This window comes from Scatophagus argus, chromosome 17 (assembly GCF_020382885.2).
Source record: "Scatophagus argus isolate fScaArg1 chromosome 17, fScaArg1.pri, whole genome shotgun sequence".
Classification (NCBI taxonomy): Eukaryota; Metazoa; Chordata; class Actinopteri; family Scatophagidae; genus Scatophagus; species Scatophagus argus.
The window spans coordinates 2114673-2132967 of NC_058509.1; the positions used below are offsets into that span (position 1 = coordinate 2114673).

Sequence of the window (18295 nt, forward strand, 5' to 3'; positions counted from 1 at the left end):
AAAAAACAAGATTGCACAGGCGGTGCGGTTGTGTCTTTCATACGCCATCGTTATGATCCAGCGTTTCAAAATTATCTCGTCTGCTAGCTAACATCCAGCGTAGGCACAGTCTCTTTGACATCAAAACGGCACTCGCACAACATTTAATTTCATACTAGTCAAAATCCTCCTCGTGCAATCATCCCGCCTTGGTAGGAGTCTAACCGCCCCACGTGTTTATTAAAATACATACCTTCATACTCATACTTCACATAAAACATATGGCAAGAGCAATTAGCATAAGGCTATACAGTATGTATTTATTTCCCTGCAACAATCTTTCACCTTGTCCAACAAAACTGTGTAGCTCCACTTGTAGCATGTTAGACACATATCTTCTGCTTGACGTCAAGCAAACCTGGATAGATTAGTTTTGCAAATGTTTGCTGTATACTACTCTTGGCAACGACTAGACCACTTGCAAGAGGAAATGAACAAAAAAATTTCAAACTCACTGCAGGTGAACCTACCTTGCAAGGGTAGCATACCACTGTTTACATCAGGCTACATCAAAATGAAGTCAACTCTCTTCATATGTTTTCACTTATTCAGACATGCTAACTATCAGAAATGCTACAGTTTCCATCTCTAAGTGTCTTAATTGTTGTTGCAGCACACTTGTTGGCGGCTGACTTTACATTCAGTCAAATACAGGAAGGGAGAAGACACTGCCTCCATCGTCGTAGGTAGTTGAGAGAATGTTTCATGTGCAGCTTGAGTAGAATGGCACAGTGCTTACATTGTATTAGACTTAATACATGTTTTGATATATAGAACACCATCAATAACAACAAGAACAACTACAACACAGAAGTAAAGCAAAGGTTTCAAAATATAAAATTGTAACATGAACAGAGGGTGATAATGTATTGCTCAAGAAAGATAACAGATGAAACTGACTCTATGTGTTTGTGTATTTGCATGGGCACATATTTGGGAGAGGATGAAATACTCCGCGAGATAAAAGGAAACACACCAGCTAACGCTGTACAGATGGATGTCGAGCTCTGCTTAAGTTTGGCACTCAGCTTTTCATTAAGCCAATAGAATATCAGTCACAGATGACTTACCCTGTTGTCAAGAATACAAACACAGAAAAGCACAGACACAGAATAATCACATCGAGGAGAGGAGCCAAGAGGAGAGGACGGGAGAGAAGATGACACGGGAGATGACGAGAAGATTGACGTGTGATAAGGTGGGAAAGGAGAAGGTAAAGCAGAGAAAAAGAGAGAAAATAAGGGGATAGAAGAAGTGAGAGGAGAATAAGGGGGAAGAGAACATGAGTGTGCATGGAAAACACAGAGAAGACAAGGTGGTAATCACCCCTTCTCTCCCTCTAAACAAGAAGGTGATCATACACAACAAACGTGCCTTGGAAGGGTGTCACAGTTCTGCGGGGGTGTAAACAGTTTGTTAAGGAAAAAGGAAAGTAGGGGTAAGCAATTTGTTTAAGGGGGAAAAAAGTAAGAACACTGTTAGTGTTAAAGGCTTCTGAGAGCAGCAGGCATACAGTACTACAAAGTTCCTGAGCCCTCAGTAAGCATTAAGAATCATGTGAATACAAACTACTGTTCTGCTTCAACATCCAAAGCCCTTTACTGTCTGTAGCAAAGGAGTCTCCTTCGGTTGTACCTCTTTCAATGTCTGATTTTCTTTTAGTGTGTTGGTTAACCCAGTTCAGAATGCAAGATGTTGCTGTGGTTGTAGTCTTTCACATACTGAGAGGAATGAAAGGAAAGAATGTTTCCTTTTGACTTACCCCATCGGGTTTGTTTGGCTTTCTGGTTAGTTTGTTTGTGCAGAACTTTAGGAAAGGGCTCAGTGCGTGACGTGGTGGTGCAGCCATGTTTTCTGCCAGGCAGATTCAGATCCAGATCACTTGCTTAGGGTCAGCCTTGCAGGGCTCTCTTATGACTTTTGATACCTCGATGAACTTCAGACCTCACTCTCCACACTGGAGAAATGGGCTGAGCCCCTTCGCGAGCAAAGGCTCTTGGCTTTGAGGGGTAAGTGAGGAGACTGAGGAAACCTCTGGGGCTGAGGTACAGAACGCAATCTCTGGTACTGTAGTTTAGCACTTGCCGAAGCCATGGAAGAGGGCTGTGGTGCCCCCGGGGTGGATGAGACCAAAGAGGGAGAGGATACAGAAGAAGAAGAGGTCGGGGGAGGAACATGGATGGGGTGAGATGAGGACGGGGGAGCTGGAAGGGCAGGGAGCGGGGGTGGCAAATTAGGTATGAGGGTCGGAGGTGGGGACGATTGCCGTCCCCGATCTCGATCCCTGTCTATTCTCTGTGTCCGCTGCTGGATACTGAGGTTTGACTGGCTGCCAGATTTGGATGGATTTTGTGAGCGATCAGGTTTGGAGGAAGATGAGGAGTCATGTTTGGGCTTGAGGGGACCACCGAAACTCTGGCAGTGTTGGTACAGCTCTTCTTGGCTTCGTGAGGTTATGCGGGCCCATTTGGAGGAATGGGAGTGAGGATGGTGTCGAGGGGAATGACAGGAGGAACAAGCTGTGTGCCCCCTTCCCTTGTCCTTTGACTTGCGTTTACTCTTCTTCTCATCCTGTATGTGGAGTTTGTCCACTGACCAGTATCGTCGAGGAGGTGGTGGTGTGAGAGGAGGCGGAGGCCAGTGTGACCCTGATCCCCAACCTCTCTCGCCTCTGTCTCCTCTTCCCCCACCACCGCCACCTCCACTAGATCCCCATCCACTCTCTGCTGTCCCCCACCTCTCACCTCGCTCCAGAAACAGGTCATCTCTGCTGTTGATACTACCGGTTTTCTCCCTGGAGGGGTAAGTACTGAAAAACCAACCTCCCCCTCCAATTCCTCCTACTGCCCTACCCTCGTGATCCTCCCAGTACCTCTCAAATTTCCCAAACTCTCCCGACGAGCCATCATCATCAGAATATAGCCCAACTGCTTTATCACATTCGCGCTCCTCATCAGACACTGTCCTTCCTCCTCCACGTCTCTTTCCACGCTCTGCTTTCCTCCTCTCAAGTTCTGAATCTTCCTCACGCTCTACTTCGGACTCCCACTCATGGAAGGACAAGCCCTCCTTGGATTGCATCTCGCCTCTTCCGTTCCGTCCCAGCAATGGCCTCCTCTCTCCTTCCATTCCGACAGCATCCCTGTCCGAACTTTTACTCTTCCTCCTTTTGGAGGAGACAGGCAACAAGGGCAGAAAGGCAGATGGAATGGTGTCAGAGGACGGGTTGCCCCCTCCCCAGAATTTGACAGAAGAAGAAGGCTTACTGCTAGAGCTCTGATAATGCTTGCTGTTCTTTCTCCTGTGGTGTCTTTCTTTCCCCCTGCTGTCTTCACCATCATCCCTTTCTTTCTCTTCTCTTTCCTTCCTCTCATCTTCACCCGGGATGTTCCATCCATAGCTTCGGATTGAGCTTTCACTCTTTTTCCGAAAAGACTCTCGTCTCAGGGGTGGGTATGATGGGTAGTCTGGTGTCCCTGACTTGAGTTCCTCTCTTTTTTCAGTGTCTCCTCCCTCCTGCTCTGACCTCTTCCGCTCTCTCTTTCTTATCTTATCCTCTTTCTTCCTCTTCTTCTTGGTTTTACGGCGCTTTCTCTCCCTTTCTCTCTCCCTCTCTTCCCTCTTCTTCTTTTTTCGACCCTTCTTCCTCCTCTTCCTCTCACGCTCCCTCTCTTTGTTGTGCCTCTTTTCCTCTCTACCCACTCCTCCATCTCCTCTGCTTGTTGTTTCTCCCCTTCCTCGTTCTCTGTCACCCCACGATGCCCACCACTCCTGTAATTGGGCCAACTGGCTGCCTGTTCTCTCCCTGCCATAATCTCTCTGAGGACGTGGCTTTCGGGGTGGGATTGGAGGAGGTGGCGGGCTACAGGGCAATGAGCGTGATGACATTCGCCGTGAACGAATTTTCCTTCGCGAGCCCAGGAGAAGGCTGGACTCCTCTGTAAGCAGATCTGAGTCATAATCGTCGTCCACCATGAAATCCCGGTCGCCTGCTCGATACCGGAAACTCAGCGAGGAGTTGTAGGAGCTGTCACTGGAGCAAGAGGAGGGGGAATTTGACCTAGACAGCGAGACAGAGGATGAAGAGGAGGATGAGGATGATGTAGAGGAAGAGGAAGAGGATGAGGCACTGGAGCAGGAGGTGTAGAAACGGCATGGGGAGGAGGGAGTGGTAGGGGTGTGTGTTGGGGAGGAAAGGGGGACAGGTAGAGGAGGAGGTGGAGGAGGGCGTCTCCCTCTCCTTCCAGCTCCATCACTTGCTCCATACCTTCCACCTCCTCGCCTCCCCAGAGGGAGTATATTCTCATACAGCGGACCTCCTGAGCCTTTTCTCCTTGCCTGAACTAGGCTTCCTCGTCGCCAGAAAGGTGGCCTTCGTGGGAAAGATGGGAGTGGTGGGGGTGGCTTAGAGATTAAGTGTCCTGGGCCTTGTTGGGGTCCTTTAGGAGGCAGACGTGGCATGCCCGAGGCTTTAGGGCCTCGAGGATTAGCTTTGGGAGTCTGTTGGAGACCCCCTGCCTGTTGATCTGAGTTAGCTCCTAGGCCCTCTGGATCTATAGGACCATAGTAGCGTTTATATTCATCTAATCCTGTGTCACCTCCTCCACCTGCAACACCTCCTTGCAGGTTCCAGTGCTGTCCAAGGTTCTGTTGGTACTGCTGCTGGGCCTGGAGTTCACTGATCCCTCCTGCTATCCCCCCAACACCCACTCCTCCACTACTACCACCGCTCACGACTTTGTCAGGCTTTGGCCTGTTCCAGCGATCAACTACAGCAAGTCTGCGGTCATGCCGTGGCAAAAAGGTGGAGCAGGGCATCGGGCCTTCCAGCAGGGGACTGTTAGAGGGTCCCAGAGCCATTGCTGAGTGTCCTGTAGTTGGCGGTGATCCAGGTAGCATGGTGGTGTAGGTCTGTCCCTGTTGCTGTTGTTGGTGGTGCTTCGGCTGCTGTTGCTGCTGCACCATGGCAATGGCAGTCGTGTTATTTATTGTTGCTGTAACGAGGTGTTGCTGGGGTGCTGTAGGCATGGTGGCCATGGAGTGGTATTGGGGCAAAGAGCTTTTGCTTCCTCCAGGTGCTGTCTCATCCTCAAACTGGCAGCAACTGTACATCCCCTGGGTGGGAAGATACAAGAGAGATTGTAATTAGACTAGCCGGCTGCCAAGGACGATAAGGAGGAGCTGTATAGTGTGAAGACAGAGATACACAGGAAGAGCAAAAAGGAAATCTGTAGAGCAGTTTTGATCTGATATTTACACAAACTGTATGGAAGATATCTTCAGAAAATTGCTAAAATATGAAGTACTTATGTATTTTTTCATCCTTTCCCAGTTTTGTCAAAAAAAAGGAAGAAAAAAAAATTTGTAAGAAGATCCTTTCAAACACTCTCATGTCCATTTAAGCAGAAATAAGATAAGCTGCAAATTGTAATTTTAAAATATGATTTCAATCCATGGAAAAGACTGATTGATTCTCCCTTAAAATCTCCCCTTAAACAGAGTAGTGACAGAGCAGCTGTATTGGATTTGATAGACCAGCTCTGACATAACAACGCACACATAATGACATAATAACATATTGACATAATAACCTAACAAAAACCAAACATTACAAAAAATGACCACAGGTTAAATTTGTCTGGTCTACAGCTATTTTTTTCATCCTCCATTCATCCTACTTTCATTTGTCTTTATTCAGTGCAACGCATAACCACTCACTGTGTAATTTTGTTGGCTCAACATGTTTCACAAAAACATTTTGAAAAGAAGACAATTTATCTTTATTCTCCGTCTCAGCATGCTGGGTAATCACTCTCTGTTGTTTCTCTCTACCTCAGGTTTGCTGTGTCACCACATCTCCAGTACTACAGGGAGTACCACCATCAGATATGGATGACAGTTTTGGAGAAACTTTGGACAGAGTTTACTGGCGCCTCTAAGTTTCTTGGTGTGCCAGTTTTCACACTATCAAACAAAGCAAAGCAAACGCTCAGCTGGAACAGAACCGGATGGAAAAATAATAGTGGAGTGAGGTGTGTAAAAGGATCTCCTGGGGAGGAGTCAGGACAGCTCAGGGAGGGCAAAGAAAAACCTATTCAGTCACTGGGCAGACAAATGCTGCATTTTAAAAGATGCACCTTTCCTCTCAGCTTCCATCTTCTTAATTAACAGAAACCCGGCGAGCTTCAGCCTCTCCTTGGTCTCGCCAAGTGCACAAATTGAGACTGAAATAATGATCAGTGATCTTAACTATAGCAGAATTTTCTCCCTTCACATGACATTAGAAAATGGAAAATAGAACAGAAAGGCACACCTGTCTCCAGTTCCTGCATTTTTGAGTAGAAAAGTAAAAAGTATTGTTTTCCTAAAACAGTGCAGTAAGAATATGTCAGTGCATTTAAACAGAAATCAAACTGTTTGAAGAATCATCTGAAATGTCAAGAACACGAGAGGTTTGTGCAAGAGGATTGCGAAAAATGAAGCCAAAAATGCCTTGGAAGCTTGCTTATTGAATTTAAATGCTGGAAATGGGCACGAGCCCACACTCAAGTTGCAGAAGAAAGTGTTGTTTGCCTGATGTCAGCAGCTTGTTTCCAGTGGCTGGTCCTGACGAGGACATATCAGCACAGAGACACTGATTTTCATGTGTCTTGGAGCTCTTATTTGTCGCCATTTCAAATGGTTCTCGCTTGGTTTTAATGAACTGCTGAAAATATGCTCCAGTCAGTCCAACATTCAACACTGTTTAACATGAATAAAACATAAAATCAAAGAGTTAAAAACGCGAAAATTACGACATCTTTTTAAAATTTAAACCGCATGCAGAATCAGTCAGTTATAAAATGTATCTCCACTGTGGCCGGTTGCTCTGTCTCCCTTACCTTTGTGTATTTACACCTCCCTGCAGATAGATGGGACTCAATTAGCCGTACAGAGGAGAGCCATGTAAATCAGAAAGAGTCTATTATTCTTTATACGTGAAGATGATTCATAATAGCCATCGATATCTGTCACATCTTAATGACTAAATGTGTGGGGCCTCCTGTAAATCTCTGTTCCCCACCGGGACACAGATCTGATGGAGAGACTGTAATAATGGCCCTTCCGGACACATGAATCAGCAGTCCCAGCAGCAGAAATGCTATCACAGTCCCCAGAGCATGGGGCGCAGCACACTGTGAAATTGAAACTTGGGTGAGTCACTGATTGGGTTAAAGCAAGCCACAGAGGCCAGCAGCTGCAGAGGCTTTAAAGCAAGCACAGCATGCAGCTTGGGAGATAGAAGCTAACTGGTCTTGAGAGTTCCCTTTGCATGGAATTGATGTTTTTATTCTTAGAATGAGAAATGCTACAGATAAGAGTGGAGTTTGCTCATGCAAGAAAATATTCTGGTACGCTCTGTATGTATGAAGGGAGGTGAAATTGCACTCCTGCCGCAAAGCCCGTCAGGGAATTTCTGGATATCAGAGACTGCAGGGGTCACAATGGATTTTCTCTCACATGGTAAATACAAATTGTCCATAAAACAGTTGAGTGTGTTCAGCAAATGGCATTTCAGCCTTATATCAGTATAAGACCAACAGGTCCTCAGCCCAAGCCATAACGGACTGACTCTTGTCTATACTGCATAGTTTCACTGGTGACCTTTGATGTGCAATAATTCTGTAGTTTTTCTTTTTTTGCAGATATTATCAGACTTTGATTTACTCATATTAAAGCAATCTCGAATGTTGGAAGCCTAAAATTAAACAAGTAAGAGCTGTAATTTTATTTCCTCTCCCTCCTTTTTATAGTGCAATTAAAGCACTCTTCCGCTGTGCATAAATTAGCCATTTTCCCTGCTTTTTCAGAGCACACAGGGTAATAAATCACAGTCTTTTGTCATCATTCCAACGTGATGGTGTCAGCCTGGTAACCAGCAGTACTTATACACCAAGAATTCAATCACAGTGTCCTCTGACAAACAAAATATCTGCTCTGTGAAGCTTGTTTTCCACCTCAACAGCCCCTCTGTCCTCCGTCCTCCCTCCTCCTATCTGTCTCTGTCCTTTCTTCCCCAGCCTTTGCTATACTCCTCTTATTCTGCCATGCAAACCCACGGCTGTCTCCTCAGCCGACTCTCTTCTCTTCTTATCTCAGAGTTTCCTCCCCATTCCTCCCCTGCCTCCCCATTCCTCCCCTACCTCCCCATTCCTCTTTACTTTCCCTCCCCAATCACTACATTCATCTCTTTCCCATCCCTTCCTCTTCTTACTTTGTTCCTTTTCTTTCCGTTTGATCCCCTCTCTTCCTCTTACCTTCCTCTTCACTCTTTGAAAGCAGGGGTGCCCAAAGCTGAAACTTAATGGTGGGTCATGCATTTTTTCACAGTGGACAAACGTCATCCCTTTTCAAGGAAGGTCTAAAATTTGTCTTCTAAACACCACTCTTACAAGTTTAGATAAAGTCATTACTGCTTTCACAAAATGTGATGTAACATTTTAGATTAATGCAGCAAAATACACCCCCCGAAAAAAATAAATTGGGTTAGAGCCAAAATGGTTTTGGATATGTCTTCTCAAAAAGTTATAAAATATTCATGAGAATAAGTCAAGGGTGATATACCCATTGATTAAAAGAAGAAGGTGGATACAGTTTTGATGTGAAGAAAATTTGTTCAACATGACTTGGAAATTAAATATCTGTGCCTTTGCCATCCTGGGAAAAAATACACCAGTTTCATTGTAGTGTTAAGTTGCAAAATGGTACAAGGATCATAAGTTGCATTAACTGACCAAGTCTCACGCGGCCCGCATGGCCAGATTATAAACACAATGAAAATTAGTGATCATGCATATTAAACACACAAGTAAAGATGTAAAACAGCACACACAACAATTTATATTATCTGACTTTTTAATTCTTTATATTTTCATTATAGAAACTGGGGCCAACTTTGGCACTTTGTGCAGTCCTGTTTCAAACCTTTTGTAATTCTGTCTCAGGACCTTGGCTAAATATTTCCAGAACCTGCTGGCTGAACAGAAAATGAGTTGGCTGTAAAGGCGATCAGCTGTGTGACAGCTAAGTGATCAGCCTGCCTTGGACCCTTTGGCTTTCTCTTTGTGTGATGCCAAGAGTAGATACCACTGATGTTCCTGTTTCTGGCTCTATGTCCTCCTCCTCCGCTGAGTCCGAGAATTGAGTAGCAATACTGAGTGTCACCTACAACGTGTACTGTTATGCAGTCCATATCTTGATGGAATCTGAAAACTGTTCATTACCCTCTCTATCTATTTTCGTGAATGACGTGAACATGTTGGCTCCAATCAGTAAGATAATCTTCATTTTTGTTTTCAATTTTGCACAGGGAACAGGAGATTCTGCAGGTTTCTGCACCCATCAGTCTGTCATGACATCTGCTCCTGCATAAATCATTTACTGGCACCTCTTAAGAAGCTCTGCATTATGAATCTGCAGGTTATTTTGGTGATTGGTTTTTGGTTCGCTCTCAGGTTGAGGGTGTGCAAATCAGCGAGATCAGCTGCTGCAGTGTTGAAATGAAAATTTAAAACACCCCAGAGTTCCCTTCCATTTGTTTTCTCACCACCTGGCAGAACTTTTGAATTGTCTGAATTTAACACAGATGGATTATTGCTGTGCCTCTTTGTTGCTCTGTCTTTAGGACAAATGCACCCAACGTAAAGAACTGAACTGAACTCACACGGGGTGGAGTGATAAGCATTCCAGTTAATGGTTGTACAAATGCATCCATTTCTCCAAGTGATATCTGAATTTTATATCGTGTCGTGCGGATCCATCCCAAAGGAAAACGGCTTCACAAAGCAAAGCAGCACGGAGTCACAGCAGTTCATCAAAGAGTGATGAAATATAATGTGTAGGATTTGAGTTCATGGGGATGAATAAACAATTTTAAGTTTGTCAGTCACAAAATGTAAGTTTGGGGAAAGATTGTTATTTCAGCTGTTGATAAAATCAGCATCATTTAATCTTTTTGGATTTGTGTACATAGACCTAAAACTGTCAACACTGACCTTGTGTTTACTGTCACAAATTAAATGGAGTGCACATTCACATAAAGACATACTCCAAACCTCCTCCTGATCTCATGACTTCATTCAGCACTGGTTTCCTTAAGAGAGATCTGTTCAGAGAAATAAATGTTTCTCGTGGTGTACCCCAAGGCTCATTCCTTGTGCCCCTTCTTTTCTGACTGCATATGCTGCCATTAAGTTCATACATCTGGTTTCAGTTTCTGTTGTGCTGTCACCCACCCTGCTGAGCGCCAGGAGGAAGTCCATCCCACCAGACCTCTTCACGCAGTGTCGTAGCTTCCAGTACACCAGATGCTCCCAGGCAAACACCAGGAGGCTGAGGCCCATGGCCACCAACAGCATATAGAAGACCCCGGCCATGTTGTCTATGTCCAGCTTACTGCTCATCACCTGGAGGGGACAGTGGACAGATGAGGGAAGGCATGATGGAAGGAGAGTAATGTGAAACATTGTAGAACATGAGAGCAGAGGAGGCAGAGAAGGCAGCAATGTAAAAAGCATATGAGAAGGGAGGGGCGTAGATGACACAGAAAGGTATTTATTACTAACGAGGGCCAATTTGTCTCCCAGACAGCAGATAAAAAGTTAATTACAACCAGCAGTACAACAGAGAATCCTTTGCTGTCACTGGATGTCAGAGCACCCATTTGTGATATTTTAGAGTCCCTGCACTCAGAACACTGATGCAAAGAGCAAAACATGTCAGTCATCAATAAATATCTGATTCAAACTAGAATCTTTCCAAGCAGTTTAACTCATTCAGTCTCAGCATGAACAACTTTCATCTGCAGTCAAGCCGCATTCACTCTTGATTCGATAATCCTTATTGCTTTATGTCGAAGGTTTTGGTTCCTGTGGGCACATTTGCACCCACTGTGTTTGCAGATATTTACTCTGAGTCCTAAAGTTTGTTTGCCAGTCCGAGTGGTAAATCCGAACTAGCCACACATCCTGCAGAGCAGTTTTGCTGGGTGAGCGACTGTCACCCAAACCAATAACACAAAATGCAGGGTGACATCTGATAGGCAGCAGTTACTTGTGTTTGGTGGAGTGTGCTGACAAATCACACAGAGCACAAACAAATCTCAAACCTGCCCAGATGATGACTACTTTTGGTCACACCCAAGTACTGCTCAAAGCTGTGGTTTGCAACATATGAGGGCTGAGGGCTGACAACTTTACTCACTTGGTACACTTTTTCCATTTAGTTTTTCATCAAGTTGCCTCAAGATTGGAAAAATCTTCCTTTTCCACATTGCCAGGATCAACATGACATTTATCAGTGAGGTGTAAGTTGATAGCAAGATGTTCCAGCAACAACATTCTCAGAGCTTGCGACACCAGGAGAGAAAGCACAAGACGTCATACCTCGATCTTATCATTGTGGCAGATGCCCGACAGCCAGAGACGCTCCAACATGTCAATCTCATCTGCAAGAGAGAAGACGGAAGGACAACAAGGAGGTCAAAAAGAGGAAACGCTGAAAGAAAACAGAATTTTTTAAAAAGAAACAAGGAAAAAGCAGGTTTATAGGAAAGACAGAGAAAGAGATGAAGACTCTGGGGAGCCAGTATGGGGGAAGGAGTTAAAACAGCACTAATCTGAAGGAGGAAATAAAAGAGAAAAAAATTTAAAAAGAGGATTACTGCTCCTTTGTTAGGAGAGTGAGGTGTCTGATCCCCGAAGGAGAAGAAAGAAGCGAGAGAAGGAAAGCTGAGGAGGAAGATGTGATGAAATGCAGGAAGAGGGAGAGAAACGAGAGGAAAGAGTGAAACTTTGCTTGTATGATGTTACAATAAGAGACTGTTGGGGGACAGGAGACAGAAAGATCAGCTCAGAAGGTAATGCTGTGCCCACTTTGACCAGTGCACAGTCAAATGACAGCATGAGGTACCAACCACTGCAAATTACAATGTGCACCTGTCTCATTAGGTTACAGATGCTCCAAATGAAAAGCAAAAGAGAAGGTCTTAGGAAACGGCAGAGAAGAAGGATGCATGAGGGAGAATTAGAGGCCATTTGCAGTGGAAGTGATGAGATGGAAAAGAGAAACCAGGATTTATAAGCAGCGACTGCAAGTCTGAGCAGCCCTTTGAAGCAGGTTGTGAAGCGGCCTGGCATCTGAGGGCAGAGCGTCGCGACAGCGCAGGGGAGATGAAAAGGGGTGAGGGTGGAGGGGGGACGCACACAAACATTACACTGTGCACTCAATCTGTCAGAATCACGCACACACATCTGATGCACACCGAGCTCCGGCGTAATGGGACGCTCGGCGCTGGCCATGAATGCATTAATCAAAAAGAATGAGGCAGCAGGAAGGAAAAACAGGATCAAATGTGCAGGGAGACTTCTGCAGACAGATGAGCACTGACCCTGGTCACAGAGGACTTTTAACACCAGCACACACACTGAACACATCCCAGTCAAATTCCCAGTGCTCACAGTTACAATATTAATCGACCTTTGGGTTAATTAACGCTGTCTGGAAGCTCCTCGGATTAAAGCACGCCGACTCGGCCGTGTTGACTGAAACATCAAATCCACTCAGACAAAACACAAATCTCTCTCCAACGCCGATGTGCCACACTTCACTTCCTCAACAGTCATGTGTGGGGATTCAAACGTTCCTTGACAGCTGAATTATACCGGGCTCGACTCCACCGGCCCCGCCTCCCCTCACCTGCCTCCCACCACGGATCCTGACAATAGACTCGAAGTGCGCATGTTCATTCCGCGTGCGGCTCACTCCCATAATCGAATTCATCGACTTTCAATGAGTGCTCGGTTGATTTGTCTCTCCCTGTCCGACTCGCCGCCTCCCTCCTTTTATCTCCCCGTAAATACGTTAATCATGGCAGTCAGCGGCGCATAAAGCGGCTCTTTGGGAGGAATCCTCCCCACAAAGAGCTGGTAGACAGGTGGAATTTCAGCTGCGTCCTCGCTCACCTGCTCCAAGGAGGGAGTAAAGGGGGAGGTGGGGGGGAGTTATCTGCACAAATGAAAGAAGCAGACGTGCAAACACAGGGTGGGGAAAAGCCAGAATTAAATTCATATTTCTCTCCGTTGATTTTTCAGAAGAGATTCTTATTCTGTTCCATTCTAACCTGGAGAATATTCCTGTCTCCCCTTAACAGCTTTACATCGGCCAGCGGTGAGGATATCGGAGCCCCAATCCTCTCAGCAGCATTATAAATAGCGCCTCCTTTATCCAGTCTGTGCAGAAAAAGCATTAAGGGAAAGGATGTTATGACCTCGAGCAGTTTCATACATGTGGCAGGCAAACAGGTAACCAGACGGCTGACTGCTTTCACTGCAGAGGAGCAGTTTGTCTACCCGTCCAGGACACATGAAACAGCATTTCATCTGCTTTTGTTTTCTAACAAAGGGAATGGAAGCGTCATGTCGTTTCACCACCGCGTGCAAATCTCTCATGAAGGAGGTCACAGCGGTTGCTTTGGCCTGAAAAAGGCTGTGACTGGCACTCAGTCTGCTCTTCAACAAACAGTCAGCCCCTCACGTGAACCACAGAGGCTGTAGATCTGAAAACACCGATGAGCCACATTATGACGAGTCGTATGGAACGTTGGCTGCATTTGCAGGTGAGCAAACGAATGTGCACCAAGAGCTCCACACCGTCTTCACTGAGCCAAAAGGCATGAAAATGACCTGAAATAATTAACTGATGAATCCAGCACAAACCTCTGCTTTTATGACATTTAATCTGCAACATGAACGAGATTTGAGCTAATTTTGCACAAAAGCCTGCCACAGATAACTCACAGCACGAGCACTAATCATCAGTCACGCAGAACCAATCAGAGTGTCGATCTGCTCGGCTTTACTGTTCCCACCCTGAAGGCAGCAAATCACCATTTTGTGTCCAACTATCGCGAAGACTTCACGTGAGCCACCCGTGGTCAGAGATCACCGCCGTGCACGAGGCCGCAGCATCAAGTCTCCACAAACATTTTTCACAAACAGAGCCTCACTTACAAGCAGGGTGTCATCTTCATTTCATTACATTATATCAATTCACTGACTCCATATTTCTGTCAAATAACCTGAAAATACTGGCTGCGATCGGATGATTTGTTTGTTTGCAGAAATGGAGGCGGCTTTGTCAAACACAGAAGCTGTTTTAGTCTGGTCCTATTTTCTTTTTCAAAGTTGTTCAATTTCATTCTTCATATAGATATATATATCTGTCATATTTAGATTGGATTACATTTTATTCTCCGTGACACCGAACAGTATGTGAGTAACTGTAGACGAAGCAAAAGTGAACGAGTCATTTAAAGTTACTGAGGAAGCTTTGTTGTGAGTGACAAAAGTAAATTATACGAGCTGTAGTTGTGTCATCGCGTACTTCCTCTGCCTCCAGAAGAAAGTGTTCGGTGAGTGGCTTTTTGTCAGCCGACCTGTAAGAGCATAAATATTAATTGGCAAAGCAGCCGGAGAGGCAGCACATGTTTTCAGGGTGTGAGAGGTGCTGAAGGCTAATTAATCTCTAAGGAGACGGGATCCCTAAAAATATTCTTCTCTTCAAAGGTACCTCTGCAAGACACTCGGAGTTATGAGGGTCATAAAACTTCCTACGTGCCAGAGCCAGAATAATTTCAACTTCAACAGCCATCCCATCTTTTGTTCCATACAGAGTGAGGAGGCCGGAGACAACCAGGCCGACGAGTTACTGAAGCCAGCAACGTTTCTATCGGAAGGTGTTTTGCTGTGTAAGACTGTGTCCTAATGTCTGCAATATTCTGAGTCCCAGTGTAAAAATAATAATACCATGTGTCAGGCTTAGAGGGAAATATGTGCCATTTTTAGTGTCTGTTTATTCACTCATTTATTTGTTTTTAGATGCTGATCCCAAATGATCTGTGGATTTTGTCTGACTGTGGGACTAATCCAAACATAAAAGAACAAAACTGCAGGTACAGACAAATATCTGCTAGTCTATTCTCAGTCTATAAAATTAAAATCAACATCCGGGTCTCTGAAGACTCAAAGCCATCCGAACAAAAAAAGGATGTGAGGAAGACAGAAATGTGCTTCCCGAGGGCGTGCTGTGCCGCTGCAGTGCGTTCCAGCCTCAGTGCCAAGAGCTGTTCGCATTCACATCTTCTTTTCTGTCATTCTTTTGTGTGCGAGATGTTTCACTGGCTTTGCTCAGTCAGCACGAATCAAAGACGCAGCGGAGTGGAGGCGAACTTTGGGTGCGAGCTGCTGTGGGACTTGACAGGTGCAACAACAGCAGTCGCATCAGTGCATAATCCTGCATGTGGGTCCTCTGCAGCCTCGCTTTGAAGGACAGAGCCGAGTGGGACGCGACGCGCTGCTGCCTCATCTTCAAAACGTTTCCTTTATCAAAAGTACTGCTGTGCGTCTGCTCGCCAACCGGGTCTCTTCTTTATGTTTCAGCAAATGGGGGGTCAGCAGGACTTGCAGAAGAAACTTCAACAGGTGGCAGCGGCAGCAACACGGTTTGTCACTGAACACGATCTTGAATGATGTGTACTGTGATGGATAACATGTTAGCTTCGATATAATTTTCACAGCATTTCTGTGGGAATTTGTGGCCGTTCAGACAAAGCACTGAGTTTCTATCAGGATACAATTAAAACAGGTGAAGAGCAGAATTTGAAGCCTCAAAAAACAAACAAACAACCAAACAAGAAAACAGGTTTCTGTTAGAGACACGCTTTAATTTCTGCTGTGTCCATCGTTTAAAACCTATTAGTGCCATCAGTCCTTTAGCTGTGAATCATCCTCTCCAATAGGCAGGTGTCTCATTTTTAAGGGGAACAAACCTTCAGTTTCTCAGAACATTTTCAGGATCCGCTTGCCGTCGGCCTCCAGCGCTCGCTGCCCCTGGGAGCTGCTGTCACTGCTGGCACTGAGACATTTTCCACCTCGACTCTCAAGTCCCTAATTGCGAATGGACTAAATTGCTCTCCAGAGGAGCCAATTTGGTGACTGGCCAGTCGTGCTAATTAAAAAAAAATGCTCTGACAAAGAGATGTATTACGAGCAACAATTACAGGACCTGCTGAGGGCCACGGTGCGTCTGCTGGGGATAATGAATTCAGGTGATGTCTCTGGGGTTGATTAGGAGGTCGCTGTGGCTCAGTGTCGAACTTTTCGCATGAACAACAACCTACAGAGAGCACAAGGACACTGAGGGGAATTAACCAAAAACATGCAGTCTGCAGAAGATCCCTCAGTGTTGTTCAGACAAATAAATTCTTCGATTTTGAGGTTATTGTGTGGAAGGTGCTAACATTAAGTGTGTGCTTACCGTGTGCTTTGTGTGCACGTGTGTCTTTCGTCCACTTTCTGCACCCAGCGAGTCATCTTCGCTGATCAGAACGAATCCACTTTGTTTTCTCGCTGGTTCAACTTTGTTGCTTTTAAATTCTGTCTGCGTGAGTTTGTGTTTTTTGACGCGGCTTAAGTGTGCTGCTTTTTTCACTTTTTTAGCTCTTCTGTCGAAACGTACTGAGGTTCTGATTGAGTCTCAGTATTTTCTTTTCTTTGAATTTATCAGCGATTATAGCATCAGTGAGCTCTGACGCCAGCAGCAGCTGGAGAGCTCCTGCCATTATGCAAACATAAAAGAGTGGTTATTATTTTAATATTGGGAGCACTTCTGACTGCTCTAAAGCAAATCACAGGAACCTGACAAGGTCAGCGTGTAAAAGTTATTTGTCATCTCTCTCGGTTGTGTGTGCTTCCTCTCTCACTCCGGTTCTATTCAGAAAGAGTTTGTGGTATGACTGGAGGGGGCGAGTTTTGCCAAAACATTTCAGTCAGTCAAAAATAAATCAGTACATGACATTAGCTTTAGAAGCAGCAAGCAGAAACTTAACTCTTTTGCTTTAATAAAAATAACACGAATTTCCGTCTTTGTTGCTTTTTCTCTGAACTTTGTGCATATTATTTGAGTTATTTAGAATCTGTGTGTTATGTTGACGCATTTCAGAAGTGTGTGCGTTCAGATGTCACTCCTGTGTGTCTTTGTGTGATCCACAGCGACGAATCCTGCTGATCGCAGAGATGTAACACAGCACTAATTTACAAAATGCTCTCACGCCTGTGGGACTCAGTAAACTCTTATACATCCAGGTGCTGTTAAAGGACGCTAAAGCTTTTCCTCGTTCCATGTGTGTCTTTAGAGCCTCCTCTTCCTCAGGCTCACATGCATCAGAAACAGGACTGTGAGTCGCTGAGAGACCACGAGTGACACAAACAGGCTTATGCAGAGCAGTTAAAGATGCCATCCCAATCAGTGTGGTATCAAAGCCAGCAGAAAGAGTCTCGAGCTCCTCCACACCTCTTCCTGTCCTCACATGTCGGCTGTTTTCTCTCCTCCTCCTCCTCCTCCTCCTCATCCTCCTTCCTCTGGCTGATCTGATCTGTTGCCTTGTTAGCAACAGGCAGACCATAAAACTCGTCCATTAGACTTGGCAAAAAAAGTTTTTCAAATGATGGATTATAAATAACACAAAACTCCTCCAATCAAAGAAGTTCATTCTTTGAGACCTCAAATTTAATGAGCTTTGCAGATTTAAAAAAGATCCAGGACATCACAATCCAGCACCACAGACACTTACTGCAGCAACACTGCAAAACGAACAAACCTGCCGTAAAACGTACAAACTCTCAAACTCTCAAACCTCAAACGATCGTAATATTCTTGATCTATTTAGTGAAACACTTTGACAAGCTATCTGACTGATCGAGAGAAAAGAGAAGCCAAAGTCCAACAGCGACGCCGTCACCAGTCAGGAGATGGGAAGACAGATGAGGTGCGGAGGTGAAACAAACGACCTCACAGCCAGAAGAAGACAAAAACAAGTCAATAACTGACACACGAGTTAATGCTCAAATAAAAGCTGACGGACTTCAAACGCAGCAACCAGCATAAACAAACAAACAAACAAACACATAAGCTTGATGGAGTCAGGATGTGTGAGTGCGTATGCAGTGAAAGAGATGAGGCAGAGAAACTTGAGTCGTGCTGCTGAGTGTGTGAGCAGAGTGTGTGTGTGTGTGTGTGTGTGTGTGTGTGTGTGTGTGTGTGTGGATCACACCTCCCTTCCTCATCCCTTTTAACTTCCCTGTTGATCTTCCTCTCTCTCCTCCTCTTTCATTCCTCCACCTGCCCTCACCTACCCCATCACCCTCCACCTTCTTCACCC

The 18295-nt window shown here is 45.1% G+C and overlaps 1 protein-coding gene and 1 long non-coding RNA gene across 2 annotated transcripts in view; one reads left to right on the top strand and one right to left on the bottom strand.

Moving 5' to 3' along the window:
• Positions 1-1789: 1789 nt before the first annotated feature.
• The window catches only part of grin2da (glutamate receptor, ionotropic, N-methyl D-aspartate 2D, a), a 175058-nt gene continuing 158552 nt past the window's right edge, over positions 1790-18295 (bottom strand). Inside the window, exons 19-21 of the mRNA XM_046417378.1 lie at positions 11463-11524; positions 10314-10484; positions 1790-5154 (exon numbers count right to left, since the gene is read on the bottom strand). Coding sequence (XP_046273334.1) covers positions 1978-5154; positions 10314-10484; positions 11463-11524 — 3410 coding nt within the window. The 3' untranslated portion in view covers positions 1790-1977. The remainder of the gene's footprint in view (positions 5155-10313; positions 10485-11462; positions 11525-18295) is intronic.
• Positions 12575-13687, top strand: LOC124074436. Its single transcript, XR_006845852.1, has 3 exons — positions 12575-13119; positions 13229-13379; positions 13480-13687. It is a non-coding gene; the product is annotated as an uncharacterized LOC124074436 (long non-coding RNA).